Source organism: Numenius arquata, chromosome 8, assembly GCF_964106895.1.
Source record: "Numenius arquata chromosome 8, bNumArq3.hap1.1, whole genome shotgun sequence".
Taxonomy (NCBI): domain Eukaryota; kingdom Metazoa; phylum Chordata; class Aves; order Charadriiformes; family Scolopacidae; genus Numenius; species Numenius arquata.
In genome coordinates, this window is record NC_133583.1 from 25447400 (window position 1) to 25466883 (window position 19484).

General features: G+C 54.0%; 1 protein-coding gene across 1 annotated transcript; it reads left to right on the forward strand.

Annotated features, from left to right (window-relative positions):
• The first annotated feature begins 197 nt into the window (after positions 1-197).
• On the forward strand, positions 198-19453 carry AARS1 (alanyl-tRNA synthetase 1). The gene is made up of 21 exons (XM_074151299.1): positions 198-242; positions 1309-1519; positions 3036-3224; positions 3872-4017; positions 4877-5068; positions 5930-6074; positions 7332-7477; positions 8509-8617; positions 8715-8865; positions 9229-9353; positions 10792-10936; positions 11590-11768; positions 12269-12382; positions 13095-13301; positions 14009-14193; positions 14629-14737; positions 15413-15526; positions 15757-15876; positions 16365-16451; positions 18561-18674; positions 19148-19453. Exons 2-21 carry the CDS (start codon positions 1376-1378, stop codon positions 19331-19333), a joined length of 2907 nt encoding a protein of 968 aa, XP_074007400.1. The 5' UTR covers positions 198-242; positions 1309-1375; the 3' UTR covers positions 19334-19453.
• Positions 19454-19484: the final 31 nt, after the last annotated feature.

The following is a 19484-nucleotide window of genomic DNA, read 5'->3' on the forward strand; positions in this document are numbered from 1 at the left end:
CGCCATACTGCTAACTCCTAAAATGGCGGCTCCCTGCCCGGCTTCAGCCCGCCCGCGTCACGTGGCCGCCGTTTCCCCTCATTGCATCAGCCGGCCGGGCGAAAGAAAGGGGGTGGGGCTGACCCAGAGCGACGGCCCCGGCAACCAATCGGAAGCCGGCATGCGGCGCTGCGGCGGGGCGGGGCGGGCGCTGCGGCGGGGCCGGGCGGTGTGAGGTGAGGGGCGGCGGTGGCGGCCCAGAGGTAGGGGTTGCGCGGCTTCGGCGGGGGCTGCGGGGTTGCCGGGTTTCGGGGAGGCGGGGGGAAGGGGAGTGTGTGTCTCCGCGGGCCGGCCGCCTCCTCTGCCCGCCCCGTCCGAGGGGAGGCGGCCTGACAGGGCAGGGGGCCGGGGCGGGCGGCGGTGAGGGGGCAGGAGGATGGCGGTGCCCGGGTCTCTTCAGGCGGGGCCGCGGCGTGGGGTGACCTGTCAGCCGGCTCTGCGGCGGCTCTCCGCAGGGCTGCCGGGCACCCGCTGCGCCCTCGTCTCTCCTTGGGCGCTTGTGGACCGGGTGGATGTCTGGGCAGAGGCCCTGCTCTGCCCGGGAGCCGCCGCTGCGCCAAGTCCTGCCCGCCTGGGCTCCCTCCTCAGCTCCCTCCTTGCCCTCCTGGGCTCCTTCCTTCCTTCCTCCAACGACTCACTGGCCTTATTCCTATGAGGAATTATGGTCCCTCTGTGCCGGGGCAGGATGCTGGGAGCTTGGCCCTCTGGAGAACCGCATTGCGCTCTCCATCAGCAAAGGACAATTATGTCCCCGTTAGGATATAGCGGAGGTGCTCACCTCCAAACCGTCATCTGTACAGTGATGCGATTCCTCGCTGGGAGGGTTTCCAGACATCCCTGGAACTGACCCTACTTTGAGCAGGGAGGGTGGATGAGGTGATACTCAGAGGTCATTTCCAAATGCAGCCATCCTATGATTTAATTACCCTGGATGATTTTAGGCATTAGCAATCCTCCCCCTCCCCTGTGTCCCTGGCAAGGCAGACACAACCTCTTACTAAGTTCAGGATCCAAGTGAACTTGGTATTTTAAAAATGCATGTTGTCCAAGAAAGGAAACCTGAGCTACAGCTCTAGAAATTGGGGAGTCTGGGGAGAAGAATTTGGGTTTGGGTCTGCACCATTTGGGGCAGACTGATGGTAAAATTGAGGAGTCGGTGAGACTGGTTATTGACGTGGGGAGGCCCTTTCGGGAGATGGAAGCAGTGATCCTGGTGTTACTGCTTCAGCTGACACCGTGTCAGAGCCTTGTTTTTTGTTGTTTCTTCAGACTGCACCAAGGCCTTGCCACTTTCCCTTCCGCTTGCTTTGGGCAGCTGTGACTTTGCAGCTTCAAGATGGAAGCTACGCTAACAGCTAGCCAGATTCGGCAACGGTTTATTGACTTCTTCAAAGCAAACAAACATACCTATGTGCACTCGTCTTCCACAATCCCCCTGGATGACCCCACGCTGCTCTTTGCCAATGCTGGTATGAACCAGGTAGGATTCCCACTGTGGGCCTTATGAACGTATCCTGTGGTAGATGAAACCCATGAAGCTGTTTGCAGGGCTGTTGGAGTGGAAAATTATTGTTGTTTTCTCCCATCTTCCTTCTGATCACAAAGAGGTGGTTGGTGCGTCCTCTGTGCTCTTACAAAATTAGCAGGAGCACTGGGAGATGTTCCTGTGTCTGCTGGGCTGACTGGGCAGCAATGGGAGCACTGCCCGTCACCCTTAGGCTCAAGGACCACGGCTAGTCCTGGCACAAGTGACTAACGGCATCTTAACGGAATCACAGAATTGTCAGAGTTGGAAGGGACCTATAGAGATCATCTAGTCCAACTCCCCTGCTAAAGCAGGGTTGCCCAGAGCACATCACTCAGGACGGCATCCAGGCGGGTCTTGAAGATCTCCAGAGAAGGGGACTCCACACCCTCCCTGGGCAGCCTGTTCCAGGGCTCTGCCACCCTCACCGGAAAGAAGTTTTTCCTCAGATTTGAATGGAACTTCCCATGTTCCAGCTTGTGCCCGTTGCCCCTCGTCCTCTCACTGGCAACCACTGAAAAGAGTCTGGCTCCCTCCTCCTTCAACCCACCCTTTAGATACTTGTAAGCATTATTAAGGTCTCCCCTCAGCCTTCTCTTCTCCAGGCTAAAGAGTCCCAGCTCTCTCGGCCTTTACATTCGTTTTGTGCGAGGCTGCTGTTACGCTGGCTGATAAGCAGGAATGAAGCTACAGAAGTGCTTTCCACACTTCCTTCCAGAGTGTATTGATTCTCGGCCGTGCCGAGTTTACCAATGTTGACTGTTGGCCAGCCTGCACGCAGCAGCTGTGATGATGCTGAATTCATAATCTCTGCTTTTGAAATGTAACTGTAAATACTAGGAATCCTATTTCTTTAGGGTTATGTAACTAGGAGTCTTAGTCCAAGATTCTTTCCTCTAACCCTTGCAAACCTTCCTGCTCTATGGTTCATAGATGATCTTAAGAATCAAGAAATATTTATTGATTTTAAAGAAACCTATATTTAAAAGATGTTCTGTTTTCATGTAGTAGTGCGGGTCATTCTGCCCTGGATCACTGCATACAGCCAGTGTGCCATGGAACCCTGGCCAGTGAGACTGGTCTCTCTTTGCAGGGAAATATCCAAGATATCTTTAAAGACTGGTTGGGGCTGGGCTGCTGAAAGGGCTCTGCTGGAGAGCAGTGTACCATTTTCGCCGCCTTTTTTTTTTCTGGTCGGCTGGGAATTTGGCTACTTTCAGTCCCTTTGGAAGTCCTGGGGTTTGGTGGGCTCCAGGAACACGAATGTGTGGGGGTAAAAGATACTTTATAGGCAGTGCTGCCTTCTCCTTGCACACAGGAGAGAGCAGGCTTCTTTCTGAAAGCTGCCTCAGGTAAATCCAGGCTAGTGGTATCTTGACATAGATGACGCTTACTGCCTTGCTGTCACTTGCAATGTTTGAAAACAGACTCTTAGCCCTTGTCTTGATTGCCCTGTTTTCTTTCCTCTCAGTTCAAACCCATCTTCCTCAATACTATTGACCCCTCGCACCCACTGGCTAAACTGAACAGAGCCACCAACACTCAGAAGTGCATCCGAGCAGGGGGCAAGCACAATGACCTGGATGACGTTGGGAAAGACGTCTACCACCACACTTTCTTTGAGATGTTGGGGTCCTGGTCCTTTGGGGATTATTTCAAGGTAAAATAGGCTAAATGCAGCTCTGAATCTCTTGCACAAAGGTACCCGTCTCTATGAACTCAGCAGAGCATTTACCAAGAGGAAGGAGAATACCTTGGCACAGGGTGGTTCCTAAGGTGCATGCGGCTCCTTTGGAATAAATGAGCTTGGAAGCTGTAGACCCTGTAGAATGTTTTGAGATTAATTACTTAAGGTTTACAAAGCTGATTATGTGAACTCTGCCAGTCTGGAGTCTTCAGGCAGAGGTTTTAGTGACTGTCATGGAGCTGTGAGGAGTTCCATGTGCTGTGCGACTATGATGGATCTCCCGACAGGAGTGATTATAACATAATGACATCCTTTCCCAAGCTTCTTGATAGCATAGTGTTCAAAGTTAGAAAGAGAATGTTAAACACACAGACTAACAGCAGAATTAAAAGGCTGTTTGGGGGCAGTGAACATACTAGGAGTTAACTTGGCTGCATCTAGAAAGCAATATGAGATGTTTCTTGTGCCCTGTTTGCTGCATATATTAATTTGCCTCTTTCTACTGTCAGAAGTCTGAAAGTTTTTGTTGTTTAGCTGCTAATACCTACACTAGCCAGTTCTCTGCGTGTTGAAGAGAAACTCTTTGCATTCACTTGCTGACCTCATCTTTCCTTCTGCAGGAACTTGCTTGTAAGCTGGCCCTGGACCTTCTCACCAAGGAGTTCGGCATCCCTGCTGAAAGACTCTACGTCACTTACTTTGGTGGAAATGAAGCTGCAGGGCTGCAGCCTGACCTGGAGTGCAAGCAGATATGGTTGAATTTGGGGTAAGGCCTTTAACTGAAGAAGGTGCATGTTTTGATGAGCGATAGTCATTCAGAGAAAGATGGCATGTGTCGTCTTTGTGGCAGGGCACGTATAATTAGAGGTTTTAACATAATTGAAGTGTCACAAATAACATTTACAGGGTGGCAGAGCTACAAAGCCAAAGGGAAGCACTGGTATTAGACAGAAAAACCGAGAGCTTTCATTTTAGAATCTCTGGTTTAAGCTTAAGAACGTAAGAGTGTGTCTGATTCTGTTTTGAACCTGTTGGAACTTTTCTAAATCTCAGTCATAGTCTCCCACCCTGCCTTGTCCTCTCCAAATTGAAGAGGACAATTGCTCTCTTCTATACTCTCTTCCTAAGGCAGCTCTTCCACCCCTAGGTACTTTTAGTTGCCTCCTCTATATATTTGCTGCTTTTACCTCACCCTCCTTGAGATGAGGAAGCAAAAACTTCACTCAAACCGTGGGTAGACCAAAGCTTGATGCAGTGGTGAAATGATGCCTTTGGTCTTGTGGCTGCAGTCCCCTCTGAAACGTGCCACTGACACCATGACACACCTCTACACTGTGGGGCCAAACCTGCCTCGTGTGGATTAAAGCTGGAGATCCACCTGCCTTCTTGCTGACGGCTTTGCTGAGGTGTTGTGTAGGCCACTGACTCCACCTGGAACAAGTGTCAGGCGCCAGCGTTCACTTGATCCTCCTCAGCAGGGATCCTGAGAGCTGTCTCAAGACTCTTAACAACTCATCTGCTCGTCCAGGGAATCAGTGAGCTGAGATTTCTCTAGTGCAGCCCTTAGTTTGGGGAATTCTTGCCTTACTGCTGGTCTCTTTTGCTCCATAAGTTTGTCATTGCAGGCTGGCTGAGGGGAGGATTCTGCCTGGCAATATGAAGGATAACTTCTGGGAAATGGGAGACACAGGCCCCTGTGGCCCTTGCAGCGAGATCCACTATGACCGGATTGGGGGCAGAGATGCTTCCCACCTGGTCAATCAGGATGACCCCAACGTCCTGGAGATCTGGAACCTGGTGTTCATACAGTTCAACAGGTGAGTGAGGGGGCTATGAAGATGATTAGGGCTACAAAGATGATGAGGGGACTAGAACATCTCTCTTATGAGGAAGGGCTGAGTGACTTGGGTCTTTTTAGTCTGGAGAAGAGAAGACTGAGGGGGGATCTGACCAATGCTTATAAATACTTAGAGGGTGGGTGTCAGGAGGATGGGGCCAGTCTTTTTTCAGTGGTGCCCAGTGACAGGACAAGGGGCAACATAGGAACGTGGGAAATTCCATCTAAACATGAGGAGGAACTTCTTTCCTCTGAGCGTGCCAGAGCCCTGGAACAGACTGCCCAGAGAGGTGGTGGAGTCTCCGTCTCTGGAGACATTCAAAACCTGCCTGGACACGTTCCTGTGCAAGCTGCTCTGGGTGGACCTGCTCTGGCAGGGGGTTGGACTGGATGGTCTCCAGAGGTCATTTCCAACCCCTGCCATTCTATGAGACCTGCTCCTTCCCCAGGCTGCTCCAGCTCAGCGTACGGGCTTGCTCAGACCTCACACTGGTTTACCTGCCCCTGGCTTGCTCATTGTTCCCTCTTGTCCAGGAGCTGTGCATTTTGTAATGCTCTGTCCCCTGACCCACCTGTACAGAAGAAGTTGGTTACACTGGCTTTGGGGACAGATGGGGAAGTGTTTCCTCATTCATCTGTCAGGAGCTCAATAAGGAATAAGTGCCATCCTGCTTGGCGTCTAAGTTGTCACTGAAGGTCTTATTATTTCACAGTTGCCTTGTGTGAGGGACCATGTCATAAATCTGATGGAACAAAACTCATGGAGATGAGGGGAAAGATGGGGTTGCCCTTGCAGACCCTCCATCCAAAACAGCTCATCTTTCTTTCTGTGGCTGGGCAGGGAAGCTGATGGGACGCTGAAACCTCTTCCTAAGAAAAGTATTGATACTGGAATGGGCCTGGAGAGGCTGGTCTCTGTGCTGCAGAACAAGATGTCCAACTACGACACCGACCTTTTCCTTCCTTACTTTGAAGCCATCCAGAAGGTAAAAACTGGGGAGTCTGAGTCTGAGCCTGGCCCAGCTGTGTCCATTCCCTGCAGCCCCGTGGAGATGTGTGGGGCTGGTCAGCTGGGGTCTCTGCTCTCCCAGTGTTTGTACTTTGCTGAGGGTAGGAACGCAGGCTGGCACAGTAATTGCTGCCTGGGGCATGTTTCCAGGGTAAAACACGGACAATGAGTGGTGCAGCTTTCCCAGATGTTTCCTGTGGACTCTCCAGCTTGTGCACTCCTTGGTCTTCTCCAGGGGGGAGACGCTCTGTGGTCCCATATGGCCCAGGGCCATCTTTTTGGCCTGTGGTAGAGAGCACATGGTGCTGCTGACCCAGAATCAGAGCTTGTCCTTCAGTCTCCCACCTGGAATATGCTGATCTGTAGAAAATCCCATGAGAGAGAAGGTCTTTGCCATAAACCATGACAGTTGCTTGCAGAACCAGCATGCTGTTGCTGCCTCTTCCTGGGTAGGGGCCACATTACCAGTGCTAGGAACTCTTGTGTGCAAGTCCAAGCCTTTTTTTTTTTTTTTTTTTTTTTTTTTTATGGCTCTGTGGAAGCAGCAAAGCTTCCTGGCTGCAGATCATGCTGGAAGAAACACGGGGAGAAGAGCCCAGGCTCAGACCTCTCGTGAGGATGAGGTGTGGAGCTTCAGAGTTGGAATTAGAGGGCTGCCTAGATGTCTTCCCACTGGCTAGACACAGCCCACGTGTCCTTGTCTGCCTTTCTGCAGCGTGCCAGGCTGTAGAGACTGTGCCTGTGGCGTGAACGCTGCTTTGTTATCGCAGTGTCTTTCCCTTGGGTATAGATAAAAACACCGTAAAAGAGGGAAGCTGGGACCTTTTCCCATGTGACAGAATTTGAGAAGTTCCTTGGCTGGACAGCTTCTGCCAGGCTGGAGTTCTTGAGCCAGTCTGTAAACCAGATGATTTCCCAGCACTCTGTCCCTCTCCCTCTCTCTCCTGTACTGGGCTCTTAATGTTGGGATAAATTGGCTTTTCTTCCCTCTGGTCTTGGTGATCCTTTGGCCCTGGAAATACAGGCTGTGGCACCATGCAGCTCTCCGTCTTCCCTGGCGTTACTGTGCGTCACTGTGTCACCTCTTCCAAGAGGAGTGTGCCACCTCTGTGGCTGTGGGCAGTGGGACAGGGCTGACTTCTGAGGCGCTTTCCTGTTGTTCTGCTGTGATATTGGTCCCCACTAATGGCCCATAATTGTTCCCTGTGCCCACTGCCTTCTCCTCTCTGCACAGGGCACGGGTGCCAGGCCCTACATGGGGCAGGTTGGTGCTGAGGACGCTGACGGCATAGACATGGCCTACCGCGTGCTGGCTGACCACGCACGGACCATCACGCTGGCCCTTTCCGATGGCGGCAGACCCGACAACACTGGCAGAGGGTAAGAAAGGAGCTACCACCATGCTGCCATTCCTATTCTTGTTCAGCACATCTTCCCCGAGGGATCTGGGATCTCCTGTGTCTCCAGGATGTCTCTGAATTCATCATTGCAGGGCGTTTGCTCAGTACGTTTGACACTCGAATCCCTGGAGCAAGGTCCGCCCAAAAGGCCAAGACAGAGATGTCTGAGGGTTCTTGTGCTGTGTCAGCCCCCAGAAAGCATCTCTGTGGGCAGACAGGCACAAACCCCTGCTTGGTGCAGTGATGTTGTCAAGAAAAACAATGAAGTTTGGTCTTGGGGGCTGTGCTGTGGGTGCCGCTGGACTCACAGAACAGAGTCAAGAAGGACAAGGAACTGCTGGAGAGGGTACAGCAAAGGGCTAAAAAGATGATGAGGGGACTAGAACATCTCTCTGATGAGGAAAATCTGAGGGACTTGGGTCTTTTTAGTCTGGAGAAGAGAAGACTGAGGGGGGATATGATCAATGCTTATAAATACTTAGAGGGTGGGTGTCAGGAGGATGGGGCCAGTCTTTTTTCAGTGGTGCCCAGTGACAGGACAAGGGGCAACAGGCACAAACTGGAACGTAGGAAGTTCCATCTAAACATGAGGAGGAAATTCTTTCCTTTGAGGGTGGCAGAGCAGTACTGGAACAGGCTGCCCAGAGAGGTGGTGGCGTCTCCTTCTCTGGAGACATTCAAAACCCACCTGGACGTGTTCCTGTGCAACCTGCTGTAGGTGGACCTGCTCTGGCAGGGGGTTGGACTAGATGATCTCCAGAGGTCCCTTCCAACCCTGAACATTCTGTGATTCGGTGACTTAAGCACACAGTGTGTCTGGGTTACAGAACTGGGGCCTGGCACCTTACCTCTGGCTTGCTGCTGGTGTGAGCAGCTACTTGAGAGAAAATGTGGGGACAGAACCTTGTGCTTTTGCTTGTGGGAAGGGGTGCCAGTGGGTGGGTGTTGGTGGATCCCCTGAGCACAGCTTAGAGGTGTATGGTTTGCACAAGGGGCTTTGCTGTTCCCTAGGTACGTGCTGAGGCGGATTCTCCGACGGGCTGTGCGCTACTCCCATGAGAAGCTCAATGCCCCCAAGGGTTTCTTTGCCACTCTGGTTGACGTGGTGGTGGAGTCACTGGTGAGTTCTTCCCCCCCCTCCACTGGATCTGCTGAAGACTTCTCTGCTGAGGTGTGCGGATCTCCATGCTGAAGGACTAATCCTCTTGGATCTGCAGGGCGATGCTTTTCCTGAGCTGAAGAAGGACCCAGATATGGTGAAAGACATTATCAATGAAGAAGAGGATCAATTCTTGAAAACACTCAGCAGAGGACGTCGCATCCTGGACAGGAAGATCCAGAGCCTGGGGGACAGTAAAACCATCCCTGGTAAGGCCATGGCTTCGGTCTGGATGCACCAAAAGACATTTATTATCTGGGACCAAGTTAGGGCTCAATTGGGCTGGGAACTGAGAGTTGGTGGAAGGTGGGGGGGGGCGGAATTGGAGTCAAAAGAACATCTCTCAGAGCTGGGCGACTCATTTCTCCTCTGGCCTGTGTTCACTTGGTCAAGTTTCTAAGCGGCCGTGACACAATGTGATAGTGTGATCTCTGTGCTGTTAGAGAGGAGACTTCTAGTTGTTCGTGTTCACCAGACCTGTTCCCTGCCATAGCGCAGAGCCAGTCGGAGACGTGGGAAGGGAGCAGTGTCTCGTGACACAGGGGTGCTGACTGCTCTGTTTTTTTCTGCAGGCGATACTGCCTGGCTGCTGTATGACACCTACGGTTTTCCTGCTGATCTCACTGGGCTGATTGCAGAGGAGAAGGGCCTTGTGGTGGACATGGAGGGCTTTGAAGAAGAGCGGAAAAACGCGCAGGTAGGTAACAGCTCCAGGGGAGCTGGTCTGTGAGCGGGCAGGGAGGATTCTCTTCCTTTTAGTTTGCTGTCATGAGTCTCTGCTCATTTCTTACCAGGTCTGCTTGCACCCTGAGTGCCCCGGTGCAGGCAGTTGTTATGGGATGTCTTTTCTCTGCAGCTGGGGATGGGTTTGCTCACTGTGAGGCCCAGGGCCTTGAGCAGAATCACAGAATGGTCAGGGTTGGAAGGGACCTCTGGAGATCATCTAGTCCAACCCCCCTGCCAGAGCAGGTCCACCTACAGCAGGTTGCACAGGAACACGTCCAGGTGGGTTTTGAATGTCTCCAGAGAAGGAGACGCCACCACCTCTCTGGGCAGCCTGTTCCAGGGCTCTGGCACCCTCAAAGGAAAGAATTTCCTCCTCGTGTTTAGGTGGAACTTCCTATGTTCCAGTTTGTGCCTGTTGCCCCTTGTCCTGTCACTGGGCACCACTGAAAAAAGACTGGCCCCATCCTCCTGACACCCACCTTCTAAGTATTTATAAGCATTGATCAGATCCCCCCTCAGTCTTCTCTTCTCCAGACTAAAAAGACCCAAGTCCCTCAGATTTTCCTCATCAGAGAGATGTTCTAGTCCCCTCATCATCTTTTTAGCCCTTTGCTGTACCCTCTCCAGCAGTTCCCTGTCCTTCTTGAACTGGGGATCCCAGAACTGGACCCAGGGCTCCAGATGTGGGCTCGCCAGGGCAGAGCAGAGCAGAGGGGGAGGATGACCTCCCTCCATCTGCTGGCCGCGTTGTTCTTGATGCACCCCAGGAGACTGTTGGCCTTCTTGGCCACAAGGGAACATGGCTGGCTCATGGGCGACTTGTCCACCAGGACTCCCAGGTCTTTTTCCACAGAGCTGCTCTCCAGCAGGTCTCCCCCAACCTGTACCAATGTGGGGGGTTATTCCTCCCCAGGTGCAGGACCTTACACTTGCCCTTGTTGAATTTCGTAAAGTTTCTCTCTGCCCAACTCCCGGTCTGAGTGTATGGCAGTGCAGCCTTCTGGTGTGTCAGCCACCCCTCCCAGCTTTGTGTCACCAGCAAACATGCTGAGGGTACACCCTGTCCCCTCATCCAGGTCACTGATGAGTATATTGAACAGCCTTCACACGGAGCTGGTGGATTGCTGGGAGCACCTTCCCACTTTCCTGTTCTGGATAGGGAAGTTCTGGACTTCCCTGTCCCAGGACCAGTCTCCAGAGAGGTCTGCAGCTTGGGTGCCTCTCCCAACAGTTTGCTGCAGGAGCAGAGAGTGGCATCAAGGCCACTACTTGCCTTGCCCTGGCTGGGCTCAGGCCCACTTTAGCTGCATGGAGGTCTCAGGGACGCGAGTAAAGGGTGCAACTAGGCTGGCGTGCAAGGGCCAGTGCTGAGGTGGGTTTTCTCAAACTCTGGTGCTTGTCGTTGGCAGCTCAAATCTCAAGGGAAGGGTGCTGGAGGGGAGGACCTCCTTATGCTGGACATCTACGCCATCGAAGAGCTAAGGGCCCGAGGGCTGGAGGTGACCGACGACTCGCCAAAATACAACTACGCTTCAGATCAGAGCGGTGCCTATGGTATGAAAAAAAAACTTCTCAAAATCATCCTCTGCTGCCAAACCTTTCCTGGCGTGTACTTCAACAAGATCCCCTCTGGGCTCACCTTTCCTGGGACGTGGAGGTGGGAGTGGAAATGTTTGCAGGTGAATAGCCTGCTTGAAACAAAGGGAGCAGGGGAAGAGGAGGGCAGACTGTTCAAGGGCTGCCCTTCTGTTCAGCTCCAGTGTTGCCAGCCTGATCAGCGAGTCTTAAGGGGATTCCTGTTCCCTGCAGCTTTGTGTCTCCACACTCCTCTGTTTGTGCTTCCCAACTGTCCTTCAGCCAGTGGCACAGGAGGCTGCAGTTTCTGCTTGGTCTCAGCCCACTTGCTCTGTCTCTCGCTCCTAATTCTTTGATTTGATGGAGATTTGGGAGGCCCCAGGCTTGTAGGAGCACATGTGGCTGACTTTTACTGCATAGGCATGGAAGGAACTGTCAGCCTTGGAGAGTGTGGAATGAAATTTCCTTTTATCCAACTAACTGTTGCCCTGGTTCTTTCTCCTTGCCACCTGCAAATGTAGCTGCCATGAGCTCCTGCAATGGGTGGGAGTTGTTGCTATGAAGTTCTGCTCCTGTGTGGTGTCTACAAGGTTTTCCTGTTTTACTGACACTGCCTGTCGTCCCGGTGACAGATTTTGGGAGCCTCGTGGCCACAGTGAAAGCCATCCGCAGGGAGAAGAAGTTCGTGGAGGAGGTATCCACTGGTCAGGAGTGTGGGATAGTGCTGGACCGGACCTGCTTCTACGCCGAGCAGGGTGGGCAGATCTATGACGAGGGCTACATGGTCAAGGACGACGACAGCAGGGAGGATGTGAGTGGGCCTTTCCTTTTTTAGCCAAAGCTAAACTCAGCCTGAGCTGGGGCCTGTGTAGGTGTCTGCAGAGAAGGAGCAGGGGTCAAGCAAGCTCCAGCGATGCCCTGTCCCTGGCAGGTGTCAGGAGTTGCACAGGTTTCCTTTTTGGGGGTGCAGACATGCTGGAGTTTTGTTCACCTTGCTTCTTGGGGAGCTGAACTTAGAACGTGGGTGCTGGTGATGGTGGTGCTGGGATTGCTGTGCAGAAGGACAGTGCTTTCGAGCTGTGACAGGGAGCTCTTTCAGCTCCGCTGTGCCCTGTTACTGTGCCCCAGTTCTTTTCTCTGCTTTGCAGCCCTGTGTGCTGTGCCTGGGGACACTCAGCTTTCTCCTGTTGCACACACCAGTCTGGCTCTCAGCTGAGACCTTTCCAGTTGCAGCTCAGAGTTCTGGCTGGTCTTTCTGTCTCCCCTTGGCCTCTCACCCCACTCACTGGGTGCATTTCCCTCTTTGTACAGAAAACAGAATTCACGGTGAAGAACGTGCAGGTCCGAGGAGGCTACGTGCTTCACATAGGAACTCTGTATGGAAGCTTGAAAGTAGGAGATCAGGTCCACCTGTCTATCGATGAGGTGAGTTAAGGCATGGCATAACACAGCGCCTCATCTATTTTTTTCTCTGGATTTTGTCTTTGTTTTCATTGGTGCCACTTCAGTGGCCTGGACTTTTGGGGCCTGCTCTCCCTGTGGCACACAATGCAGGGAAGCAATGTGGCTCTTCCAGTCTGGCTGACTCAAGGCCTGGCACCTGGTTTTCTCCTACCACGAGGCAGATAACACCCAGCTGGCTCAAAGCCATGCTCTTTAGGCTTTGCTGACCAGCAGCAGAAACATGTTTTGGATGGTGGCTGGGAGGCGGAGCAGGTGTGGAGCTCCACTGCATTGTGGATGACAGTGGAGAGCCTGGGATGTCTGCCCCGCTCCAGACATGGCTCCTGTGGGCTCAGCCTGCTCAGTGGGTGCTGCAAAATTCCCTTCTGTATAGAGACAGCACCTTTGGAGCAAGAAGGAAGGCTTCCATCTTGTGCTTTTTCCTTCTGAGGAGCAGAGATTAGCATCTGTGACCTGGTCTGTCTCCAGACAGGCCCAACAAGGGGACTGTCAGGGAGAAGCCATGCACCAGTTTGGTGGGGAATGTTCTGCTCCCTTAGCAGAGGCTTCAAGCCAGCGAGCATGAGCAGTTGTTTCTGGTCTCCTGACCTAGTTAGAACCTCTACTTCTGCTGCTAGAGGTGGTCTTGGCTCCGCATTGTGGGACCCTGTCTAACAGTAGCTTCCTCCATCAGACGAGGCGAAGGCCAGTCATGAGCAACCACACAGCAACCCACATCCTCAACTTCGCCCTGCGTTCCGTCTTGGGGGAAGCCGACCAGAGAGGGTCACTGGTCGCACCAGACCGGCTGCGGTTCGACTTCACTGCCAAAGGAGCCTTGTCTACCCAGGAAATCAAGAAAGTTGAAGGCATCGCCAACCAGATGATTGAGGAGGCAAAGGTGGGTATGGCTGCTTGGGTTGGATGTACTCAGGAAAAAAATGCCTTGAATCGAGCTTTTGGATGATCTGGGATACTGGGAATTTGGCCCAGCTAGAGTCTTCTGAGCTGCTGATGCAGTCCTATGCACAGATTGGCATAACCTCAGAGGATTTTTGAGTGGGAAAACTCCATGTAGATTGTTCCGTTTATTGGTACTGAGCCCTCTCTAGAGCTGGAGTGTTTCCGTGCCTACTCTGGTGTCACATTAGCTACAAGGGCCAAGAAGTTTGGCAGAGCAGTTTTGCAGGCCTGGCTGGACAGTGTACACCAGACCCCTCAGTGATGTGTCCTCAACATTCTTCTGTCTGGTGCCAGCCCTGTGTCAGAACAGACCCAGGAGAACCCTGTGCTTTGCTCAGGAGTCTGTGGTTAGAAATGACTGTACAGGAGCACAGGGGGTCTGAGCAGACAATGGTGTCAGGAATTTTGAAGATGAGACATCTGTCAATGACTTTGGGAACCCTGGAACTCAGGAAACCCTGGCTCAGGCAAGGCATGGAACTTCCATTTTAGGATCTTTCGGAGGAAGTCAGGATTCCCTAGGAATGTGGGCACACAGCTGACAGGACTGGTTCTTACCTGTGTCCCTTTCACAGAATCACAGAATAATAGGGGTTGGAAGGGACCTCTGGAGATCCTCTAGTCCATCTTTCCTGTCTTCTGCAGACGGTGTACGCCAAGGACTGCCCTCTCGCTGCAGCCAAAGCTATCCAGGGACTGCGGGCGGTTTTTGACGAGACCTACCCCGATCCTGTCCGTGTGGTCTCCATTGGCATCCCTGTGGAGGAACTGCTGGCTGACCCCTCCGGCCCTGCAGGCTCCATCACCTCTATCGAGTTCTGCGGAGGAACGTGAGTGTCCGGAGAGGCTGGGGAAGGCAGTGGGGACAGGGGGGCTGAAAAGGAGTCCCTGGGGAGCTCAAGCTGTTTTGTGAGCGCTGTGGGTGTATCCTGGGCACAGCCAGGGCAGAGCTGGAGGTGGTGGTGATGATGTGCCTTTGTGTTCCCAGTCCAGAGTCAAACTGCATTTAAAATCAGCCTTCACAGGCGGGGAAATTGCTGTCCCTGCCCACATGCATGGTCTCTGACGGCGCTGGGAACATATCCCTTGCCACCCTTTCCTCACTCGTTTGCTTTTAGCAGTTGGGTTGGGGGTTTTGCCTGTCCCCACGCTTGCTGCCTCTCCCTGGCAGGGTGGATTTCTTGTTCCCATGCTGATTCCTGCCAAGATGAGAGATGAACTTCTAACTCTCTCTTGTTGCGGGTCTTTCTGGGTTCTTTCCAAAGGCACTTGCAGAACTCCAGCCACGCTGGCCCCTTTGTGATTGTTTCAGAAGAAGCAATTGCTAAAGGCATCCGGAGGATAGTTGCAGTCACCGGGGCTGAAGCTCGGAAGGTAAGGGGAGGCAGGAGAGATCCTGCAGGAGAAATCCATGTCCTGTGGGGAAACCACTGGCACGTGCATGCATAGATATTAACCCTGTGCCAAGGTCCTTCTCATTTACGTTTGCCTGAGGGATTTGTGGCTTGGATTCCACCAACGCAGCGCAGAGAAGGATGCTGTTGGCAAATGCTGTGCTTGAGGTCCCTGGCTATGCTACAGCCAGAGGAGAGAGCTGGGGGGGAAAGTGAGGGAAAGTCTTGGCTGTAGCTGTTGCATTAGAAGGGCCTGGGGTGGGTCCTGGGAGCCAGCATCATACCCTGGTTCTGGTTAAGTGCTGCCTGCTTTGGTTCTACTGCTTCCAAAGGGGTAACTGAACCCCATCCTGGGGCTGCAGTGTATTCTTCACCCCTAAGAATCATAGAATTGTCTGGGTTGGAAGGGACCTTTCAGATCATTGAGTCCAGGCGTCAACACTGCCAAACCCACCACTAACCCATGTCCCTCAGCACCCCGTCTGCCTGGCTTTTAAATTCCTCCAGGAATTGGGGCTCCACCACTTCCCTGGGCCGCCTGTTCCAATGATCGATAACCCTTTCAGTGAAGAGATTTTCCTTTCTCCTGGTGGTGGCCAAGAGCCCACCTTGCTAAAACTCCCTGCCTGGCTTAACTGGGATTGTATTCTGCTAGGCCCTCCGGAAAGTCGACAGCCTCAGGAAACTCTTGTCAGCCCTGGAGGCCAAGGTGAAGGTCCAGACAGCTCCCAACAAGGATGTGCAGAAGGAGATCACGGATCTCAGTGAGGTGAGGATAGTTGCAGCGCTTTCTGTTCTCAAAGTGAATGGGGCCTTGATTGCCAGCACTGGGTGGTTTTAATAAATCACAAGTTCAGCTTCCTGCTCATGCCTGAGCAGAGGTCCCAGCCCCGTGTCCTGTGGGTGCTGCAGCCCAAGCTGTGGGGCAGTGGGAGAGGAGTGGAGTGCAGCATCCCCTGACATGGCCACTGGTACCTCTAACCTGCTCCTGTTTTGCAGACACTGGCCACCGCTGTTATCCCTCAGTGGCAGAAAGATGAACTGAGAGAGGCTGTTAAAGCACTGAAGAAAGTTATGGATGACCTGGACCGAGCAAGCAAAGCTGACATCCAGAAACGAGTGAGCGCTGGGTGGGAATAAAGGACACTGTGAGGGCTGCGGGGGGCTCCACTCGTGTCCAGTGTGGAAGGGAGCTGAGCTGTGGGGATGCCCCTTGCACCGTTCCGCCTCTCCTGCTCCCTCCCACGGCTTGGCCACCTCCACGCCTGATCCCTGAGGTGCAGCATGTCTTGGAAGTTGGGGTTGTCCTGCCCTAAGGTTGCCCCTGGGTGCAGGGTATGGGTGGTATGTGGTTCTTACTCCTGAATCCCATTGGATTTTCCTGAAGGAGGAATCACATGCAGCGCTGCTGCTGCCTTGCAGGCTGCAGACCTGCCTGCCAACACGGTTTGGTTCCTGGCTGCAGAGTGTGGGGCTGCTCTGGGCTGGGCTGTGGGTGTTTAGGGGCTCCTTGGGGGCCTCTGTACCTGCAGGGAAGCTCTACTGAGGTGGTTCTTGGGTCCATACACGATGTATGTGCTCTAGCATCTGACTGCTGCTGTCCCCAGGTGCTGGAGAAGACCAAGCAAGTTATTGAGAGTCACCCCAACCAGCCCTTGGTCATCATGGAAATGGAACATGGAGCCTCAGCAAAGGTATGGGAAGGCCTGGTCTCCTCCACTACCTTCCTCAGGAGCAGTTGGGTGGTCTCTGGTGACTTGGGCATGTTACAGAGCTGTCTCTTGCCACCTGCTAGCCCCGAGCAGTGGCTAGTGAAGAGGGAGAGGACCACTGGGATACTCTCTGCATCCCACCTCCTGGACTAACACGTTGGTTTGCTGGGGTGGGGTGGGCTCTTGACCATTTGCTGCACTTCCAGACCCGGTGGTGGATAGGGACCGCGATAGAAATGGCATTGTGTCCCAGGTAAGACTCATCCAGGAGCAGTCACAATGCTAAAATGCAGGCTGAAGGAACTCTGCCAAACCGCGGAAGTCCTGATGCTTGTGGCCACCACAGACCAGCTCTGGGAAGGGTGTCCTGGGCTGCGTGTGTGGACAGGGCCGGGCCAAAGAGCTGCTCCCCGCCTCCTGGGCACTGTCTGCTGCAGGAGGGTTCAAATTCTCCTCTGGCCAAGGCTGAAACTGCTCCTTCCCTCCTCCAGGCACAAGTTAAATTTCTTTTTGAGCAATCTGTGGTGTGAGTAAAAGCTCCCTTGTGCAGGCTGAGCCCAGCGGGCGCCAGGCAGCGGGAGCCAATGGTGCCCTGAAGTTGGGATCACTCAGGTTTTTAATGCCCTATTTAAATTTTCGTTCTGGGAGTCTCGGAGCTGATCCTGCTGACAAACACCTGCTCGCTCTCTGTGGCTGTCCCCATCCCCTCAATGCCAGCGCTCCTGCTCGCCCTGGAGGTGCCCTGCAGCCCTGATATAAATTCAGCCAGGCCAAGTGCAAGGTTCTACCCCTGGGTCAGGACAATTCCAAGCACAAATGACAGGTTGAGCAGAGAATGGCTGGAGAGCAGCCTTGAGGAGAAGGACTTGGGGGTGTTGGTGGACGAGAAGCTCCACGTGCCCTGGCAATCTGTGCTGGCAGCCCAGAAAACCCCCCGCACCCTGGGCTGCATCGCCAGCAGGGTAAGGGGGGGATTCTCTCCCTCTGCTCTGCTCTGGGGAGACACCCCCCCCCCAGTGCTGCCTCCACCTCTGGGACCACCAACATCAGAAGGGCATGGACCTGTTGGAGCAGGGCCAGAGGAGGCCACGGAGATGCTGGGAGGGCTGGAGCCCCTCTGCTGTGAGGACAGGCTCAGAGAGTTGGGGGGGTTCAGCCTGGAGAAGAGAAGGCTCCGGGGAGACCTTGGAGCCCCTTCCAGTCCCTCAAGGGGCTCCAGGAAAGCTGGGGAGGGACTCTGGATGAGGGAGGGGAGCCATAGGAGGAGGGGGAAGGGTTTGACACTGAAAGAGGGGAGATGGAGATGAGATGTGGGGAAGAACTTCTTTGCTGTGAGGGTGGTGAGAGCCTGGCCCAGGTTGCCCAGAGAAGCTGTGGCTGCCCCATCCCTGGAGGGCTTCAAGGCCAGGTTGGAGGGGGCTTGGAGCAACCTGGTCTGGTGGGAGGTGTTCCTGCCCAGGGCAGGGGGTGGCACTGGGTGGGCTTTAAGGTTCCTTCCAACCCAAACCATTCTATGATTCATCCCAGGGGATGTTGTTTCCCTTTCCAACCAGAGCAGCACCACTTTGCTCGCCAGAGAGCCTGCTCGCGGAGGTCTGAGAGTACTGTCTATGCAAGCAAAGGATGATGGTCTCCTTGGGAATAATGAGATGCCTGGCAGTCTCCCTGGTTTTTTCCAGCTGTGTTGGATAACCCTTGCAGCTCCTTCACGCTGAATTTGAGTCCTCCCGACTCACTGCAGAGCAGCTGCTCTCTCCTGCTGGGAGCTCACGTGGCTGGGCAGAGCATTTTCCCCTCCAGCCAGCACGCTTGGGCAAAGGTTTGCTTGCTTTGAGGCTAATTCTGCCAGTTCCCAGATAACTGAACATGGGGAAATTAAAAGCCTGTCCTCACTCCTGCCTCCTTGCAGCCTTGAGGGGACACAGCCAGGGCTGGTGGCCCCTGTGAGGCTTCTGCAAGCCAGGGATGTGACAGTGGCTTGTGTTTGGGAGAAGGAACGGTGCTTCTGCCTGGTTTAATGCAAGTCCAGATCCCCACGGGGCTGTTGCGAGCGCGGGGAAGGTGAGCTGCCATGATTCCCTCCTCCTCCAGGCCCTGAACGAGTCCCTGAAGCTCTTCAAGACCCACTCCCCGCAGACTGCTGCCATGCTCTTCGCTGTCGATACCGAAGCTGGCAGGATCACCTGCCTGTGCCAAGTTCCCCAGGTAAGGCCGAGCCTGTGTCTGCCTTTCTCTGCGCCCCGGTGGGGGATCTGCAGTCTCCAAGCAGTAATTATCTAACGCTACACGGCCAAAACTCGTTTGGGTTGGCAAGAGCCTTGTGCTTTGGGTTATCTCAGGCTGCAGAGGGGGGAAAGGCGTTACTCTCTGCAAAGGGGAAGAGCCAGGACTTGGTGTGGTTGTAGGCGTGGAGGTAGACACTCTGGTCCTGGTCTGCTGGCCCAGGAGATGCACCTGGGAGAGCTTTGTCCTGTGGGCCCACGCTCTGGATGTTCTCAAAACCCACCTGGACACCATCCGGCGCAACCTGCTCTGGGTGAACCTGCTGTGGTGGTGGGGGGGTTGGACTAGATGTTCTCCAGAGGTCCCTTCCACCCCCCACCCTTCTGTGATTCCCTCACCGCTGGCTTGGCTGAGGTCGAGCTGACTCTGGTTTTTGGGTTTCTTTTCCTTCCCAGGAGACTGCAAACAAGGGGCTGAAGGCCAGTCAGTGGGTGCAGGAGGTGTCCGGCTTGATGGACGGCAAAGGCGGTGGGAAGGACATCTCCGCACAAGCCACGGGCAAGAACGTGGGGTGTCTGCAGGAGGCCCTGAAACTGGCCACGGACTTTGCCCAGCTACGGCTGGGGGAGCTGAAGAACTGACCCCTTTCCCTGGGGAGGGGAGGGGGGTGACCGGTGTCCCCCTGTCCCCTCCTGCTCGTCCCCTGCCTGCTGCTGAGCCACCACCCGGCTTTTCCTAGAAATAAAGGGAATTAAACGCCGCTTGTCCTGCGCGGTGCCGCCTGGGCTGGGC